At 30.2% G+C, this 6,003-nt stretch overlaps 1 protein-coding gene across 1 annotated transcript; it reads right to left on the minus strand.

Moving 5' to 3' along the window:
* Positions 1–1,885: 1,885 nt before the first annotated feature.
* LOC112786543 (uncharacterized) lies at positions 1,886–4,490 on the minus strand. The gene is made up of 4 exons (XM_025829912.1): positions 4,223–4,490; positions 3,923–3,994; positions 2,829–3,808; positions 1,886–2,098 (listed from the first exon to the last, which is right to left on the minus strand). Exons 1-4 carry the CDS (start codon positions 4,488–4,490, stop codon positions 1,886–1,888), a joined length of 1,533 nt encoding a protein of 510 aa, XP_025685697.1.
* Between the last annotated feature and the right edge of the window lie 1,513 nt (positions 4,491–6,003).

Below are 6,003 nucleotides of genomic sequence, written 5' to 3' on the forward strand. Positions count from 1 at the left end.
AGTCTGTCCACTTGCATTCACTAACCTTCTCCATTAGTTGACAGCAGCTCCTTATTATTGGGGTTTAATTCATCAATAGCCACTCTAATCTCTTTGCCATTATTTTTCCTTCTTGGAAGATTTATGTTGGTACATTCTTTTGCATTCATGTATTTTGTTTTTTGGTATTTTAAAAAATTTTCATGTATCACATGCTATAAATATTGTTGAATTACCTTGCTTGGAGTTTTCCTCTAGGTGAATAATGAGTGACGTGAACAACGGGTCCCATTTCAGGTTCACTAACCATTCAAAACAAAGATTATATCTAATTAATTTAAAATTTGAATTTTAAATTAAAATTAACTTTTTTTTAAACTATTGTTTACATTTAAAAAAAAAAAACGTTGTTCTTCTATACTTTCTCTAATAAGAATGTTGACACTAGTTAAGACTTTCTTTAAAATAAATAAAAAATTACATATATACTATTTTAAATAAAAATGTAACTATTGAATATTTTACGTCTAATTTTTTATTTTTGCGTCAGTATAATTGAAATTAGAAAAGCATATTTTTTTAACTTTAATTTCATATCCACTGCTAACAAAATTGAAGTAGAACAATTTTCAATGTAGTTTAGTTGCGAGCAAAATTTGGACAATAAAAAAAATATAATTGCTACTCTAAACAATTTTTATTATTTTTAATTTTTTATTTTTAAGTCATTAACTTTAAACTATAAATGTCAGAAAAAAATATTCTCATTTAGATTTAAATAATATATTAAAAAATTAAAACTAATAAGATAGAAATTTAAATTGTGTATTTTAGTTCAAATTTAAAAAAATTTGTGATTTTACAAACATAAATTTTAAACGGCACGATTAATGAGTTTTTTAATGTTCATTAAATTTTTTTTGTTAGATAAATTGGACATCTAATTTTAGGCATTATTAAAAAAGAAAGTACAGGAAAACAATACTTTTTTTTAACAAGGTAAACAATAGTTAAAAAAAAAGTTAATTTTAATTTTAAAATTTAAATTTTGAATTAATTAGATATAATCCTTATTTTGAATGGTTACCCATTGTTCGCATCTTTTATTGTTCACCTAACAGGATTATTTATAGAAAAATTTATTTTGAATATTTTTACATGCATAATTGTGTACTTGAAGAACTTCGTGTGAAATTGCCATTTACTAGTTTTGAGTGTGATGTTTTGAAACAATTAAAGTGTATTACTTCACAACTTTATCTAAATGATTGGGTATTTTTTAGGTGTTTTGAAATTTTAATGGAATTTTTGGCAATAAAACTTTCAGTGGAGTTGTTTTTTTTCTTTGTTTCAAGCTAAAGGGGGTTTGAAAAGGGGTTTGGATTAACCTTAATAGTGCTCCGAGCTTTGCTATTTTTAAACTCTATAAGTCATCCTTTAAAGACTTTAAAGAAATGTTTCTTAAATTGAAATCGATAGATGAGAATTTTCCTTTTGATTTGGACGAACATCTCAGTGAAAAGTTTTCTTTGTTTTGGTATTTATAACCACAACACATGTTGGGTCCAGAAGAGATAAGTTCTAGAAATGAGTGTATAATAGGGTATCTGATAGAGGTTGTTGATAGGAAAAATTTAATATTTGTTTTTTATCTGCTTTCATGGGAAGAAGATAGAATATCTGTGGTGAATTATTTCAATAAGAATGTATGAAATATTAAAATGTGTTTGAAGATAAAATGAGTGAATATTTCTGAGACTGTTTTTATATGTTTTGTAGATGGGAAGTATCCAGGTATTTCGACAATGAGCTTAAGAGCTCGTTTGAAGACCAATAATGCTGAAAAGAAGGGTATTATTTTCAAAAAGAGGAAGGCCGATGTCATAAATTTATGTGATGATCTAGTTTAGAAGGAGAGGGAGATTCCCTTAGAAGAGTTTACTGCTTTCGTGAGCAAGCAAAAAAGGCTGCATGGTTTTGCCGAGGATGGAGACGACTCTTCGATGTGGGATAAGAAGTTTCCTTTTATGGTTATTAACTTGTTGCTAACGAGGTATTGCAGGCGTCTTCCGACGTTTCTCTGATTGATGTGGTCGGGGATATTGCCATGGACCAATATCTTCAAGTATGAAACTGAGCTTTAATTAAAGATGCTTGATAATTATGAGTTATATGTCATATAACTTCTATTTTATTTAAGTTCTGGGATTCCATTTGGTTAGTATTGGTCGGAGCTAAGAAGGGAGGCATAGGAAACTTTTGGATAGAAATTTATTATTATGAGTTATATGTTATCTATCTTAATTGCATATGCTTGATAATTATGAGTAATATGTTATATATCTTATGTCGTTTGTTTAAAATTTTCATTTGACCCTTGGCTTTCTCTTAAAATTTGGCCAAGGTTCTGGGTTTGGCTACTGTAATGGTCTCTTTGAATTTTTCTGGACGAAATTCACTCTTTATAACATATAGGTGCACTTGTGGGTAGGGACGGATCCAGAAATGTTATCATGGGGCTAATAATATATATAATATAAAAAAATATATGCAAATAAATTATAATGTAAGATGTATTATAAAAATATACAGATAGAGAATATATATTTAAAGTATAAAAAAATGTGTACTTTTTATTAACGAAGTGGTACTAGTCGATTCTTCATATCATAAAATTCATCGATAAGAGAATCTGTGTCAAATTTTTCAGCAATCTTCTTCTCAATGTAAATCAAAAGACAATTAGCAAGCAATTCATCTTCCATTTTGTTTCTGAGTCTATTCTTCACAATATTCATAGCTGAAAAAGATCTCTCAGTTGTAGCAGTTGAAACAAGGAGAGTTAATACCAAGCGAATCAAACGATCAATCAAAGGATATGTTAAAGACTTTCCTAACTTCGTTAATCCTTGACATAACTCCGAAATTGTGCACAAGTTAGTTAATTCAACATGATTAGGAACATCAAGTTCATAATGTTGAGCTTGCATTCTAATGTGAAATTTCTCTTGGTCACTGAAGTCACCTGGATAAAATCGTTCTACTAATTCACATACTTTGTTGACACTGAAGAACTTATAATTATCTCTGGGATCTAAAGTTGAACTTAAAGTAAGCAATTCCACCATATTATTATTGAATCTTCCATTAAGCTCTGGCAATTGTGTATCAATTACAGCCAGAAATAAATTAACACGGTAATGATACTCCACTGAAATTTGATCAACAATTTTGCGAGTTCGGCCTCTTCTAGGAATATGTAATGCATTCATATCAGGAACTTCAACTTCATGTTTCTCACAAAATAATATAACTTCTTTTATGAAAGCCTCCCAACTTGATTCTCTCATTATTTGGATTAAAGTCTTGGTAGTAGAAACCAGAGTTAAAGCATTCAATATGTCTTGATTTTTTCGTTGCAAAGCTTGACAAAGATCATGACTAACTTCCAAAATATTTCTCATCAAATGCAAAACAAAGACAAATTCAAAGGATGTGATAGCATCATAAGCAGCACTAGCATCACCACGAGTGGAGAAATTACCTTCTTCGGTACTTTTTTCAAGAACTTCACAAGTAGCATCAAACATGCATAACAAGCTACGTACAGAATTCAAATGAGACCCCCATCTAGTATCTCCAGCTCTTTGCAAAGTACCAATTTGATTAAGTTCACTACCTGTCACAATTTGATCATTGGCAATTAAGTTTGCAACATTATTTGCTTGAGCAACCCTTAACTGATCACGACATTTAGCAGAAACAGTCACAACATTCATAATTAGTGTAAGTTTTGAAAAGAATTGATGAACATAACAAACTTCTTTGGCTGCAGAAACAAGTGCTAATTGTAATCGATGAGCAAGATAATGAATGTAATAAGCAAAAGGACAATCTTTAAAAAAAAGAGCTTGCAATCCATTTCATTCACCACGCATATTACTAGCTCCATCGTACCCTTGTCCCCTAAGATTTTGGACATCAAGATTATGACGAGAAAGAACTAATGAAATTTCTGTTTTCAATGTCAAAGAACATGTATCAGAAACATGTATAAGATAAAAAAATCTTTCTTGAACACAACCATGCTTGTCTACAAATCTCAAAACCACAGACATTTGTTTTTGCTTTGACTCATTTCTTACTTCATCAATAATTATACAAAATTTAAAATCACCAATTTCTTCTCGAATTGTTGCACGCACTTTTCTAGTAAAGATACACAATATATCTTTTTGAACACCGAGAGATATATATTGAGCATTTTCAGGAGCACTTTCAAGGACAACATTATTAACATTCTGATTACAGGAAGCTAAAACCTTAATTAACTCAATAAAATTTTCCCTATTCAAAGATCCAGGACTTTCATCATCGCCTTTAAATGCACATGCTTGAAATACAAGCCATCGAATAGCATTAATAGATGTCTTCAACCTTAAACGGTTATTTGTAATAGTTTCATCACTATGCCTATCAAGAACTTTGTCTATATGCTTAGATTGAGCCATTAAATCATCACAAGATTTCACACATAAATTATGGGGAGAATTAGGAATAGAACTCTCGTGACATATAAATGCACAATTTACCCCATTGTTTATTTTCTTCCAATTACTAAACTCTAACTCTAAAAATACATTTTTTCTATCATTGCGAGTACCATAATGTTTACCAAACAAGTAGCAAGGCAAACAATAAGCAGCATATTTTTCTGGTGAATATTCTAACCAACTTGAAAATTTCTTAAACCAAGAAGATTGAAAATATCGATGATGATTGCTATTACCAAAAACTGGATAGCTAATATTTGTTGGTTGGTATGGCCCAGCTATTATGTATACTCTACGAATCTTATCATGTTCATGGACATTATACTGCCAAATTGGACGTCACTTTCCTGGATCCCTTTCTAGTAAAGAGATATCAACATCTCTTTCTAATCTTGGTACTTTGGTTTTATGTTGATGTGTATTTTGAGTAAATTAGAGAGTTCACTTACTTGAACTTCTTGTGAAATAAGATTATAGGGTTGACTTGTTTGAACTCCAACATTATCAGTAGCTTTTCTTTTAAAAATTGCATCAATTTTACTTTGCTTTTTCATCATAAAATGTTCTAATTTCTTTTTACCTGAAAAAAAAAACTCAAATAATTATATACTTACATGAATAAAAAAATTTAAGTATTTTTTATTAATTAAATATCAATAATAATAATTTTTTTACTAAATTACTATCAATTTCATTAAAAAATAAAATAAAAAATAAAAAAATAAATCTCAAAAATAAAATGAATACATTGCGTCCTTGTTCTAATTGATATGAATATATTATATATGATTGAAAATAACACTAGCTACTTACCCTGGGAATGGCAGTAACACTGTGAATCTGTGATAGTGACTTAGTGAGCGCCGCGTGAATCGTGAGGAAACGGGAGAATTAGGAAATAGAATAGAAAACGTGAAGAAAGAGAATTAGTTTTAGGAATTTAAAAAAATTTAAAAACTATTATGTTTTATTTGGATTAGGTTAAGCTTTTGACTACTTTTTTTTTTTTAAAAAACCGGGCCCAGGCCTCCACTTGCCCCCTCCATACATCTGTCCCTGCTTGTGGGTGGAGGTTTGGAAATTGGGATGCTCATTGCTACTTTGGTGAAGCGAGTAACATACCCCCTTAGACTTTCATGTTGTCCTTATTTGATAGTGTTCAGATAATCGGAGTCGTGTAGATATATGGAAGTTACAGCGAACTGATCTTCAAATAACTTTGCAAGCTCCTGGAAACGTGAAATAGAATCTGCAAGCAAATATAAAACCAATCAAATGCAGGACCGTCTAAAAAAAGTAGGAAAACAACGACATAAGGTAAGATCGGAAGTACCGTTTACTATCATTATGGAGCGAAATTTTTTAACGTATTTTTTCGGATCACCCATGCCAACATAGGGAATTAGAGTTATTGGTAACGTAAAGTTCCTAGACAATTTGAAATTCATGACATTTGCCGCGAATGGTCCAA

Source organism: Arachis hypogaea, chromosome 20 (genome assembly GCF_003086295.3).
Source record: "Arachis hypogaea cultivar Tifrunner chromosome 20, arahy.Tifrunner.gnm2.J5K5, whole genome shotgun sequence".
In the NCBI taxonomy this organism is placed as follows: Eukaryota; Viridiplantae; Streptophyta; class Magnoliopsida; order Fabales; family Fabaceae; genus Arachis; species Arachis hypogaea.

Bases quoted from the DNA above. Each gene is read 5' to 3' on its own strand.
- LOC112786543 (XM_025829912.1), bottom strand. From the start codon at position 4,490: ATGGCTCAATCTAAGCATATAGACAAAGTTCTTGATAGGCATAGTGAT. The intron at 3,995-4,222 runs GTGTTCAAAAAG...CATTGAAAACAG, and splicing joins TGCTCAATATATATCTCTCG to AAATTTCATTAGTTCTTTCT. The intron at 2,099-2,828 runs GTATTAACTCTC...TCATACTTGAAG, and splicing joins TTGATCGTTTGATTCGCTTG to ATATTGGTCCATGGCAATAT.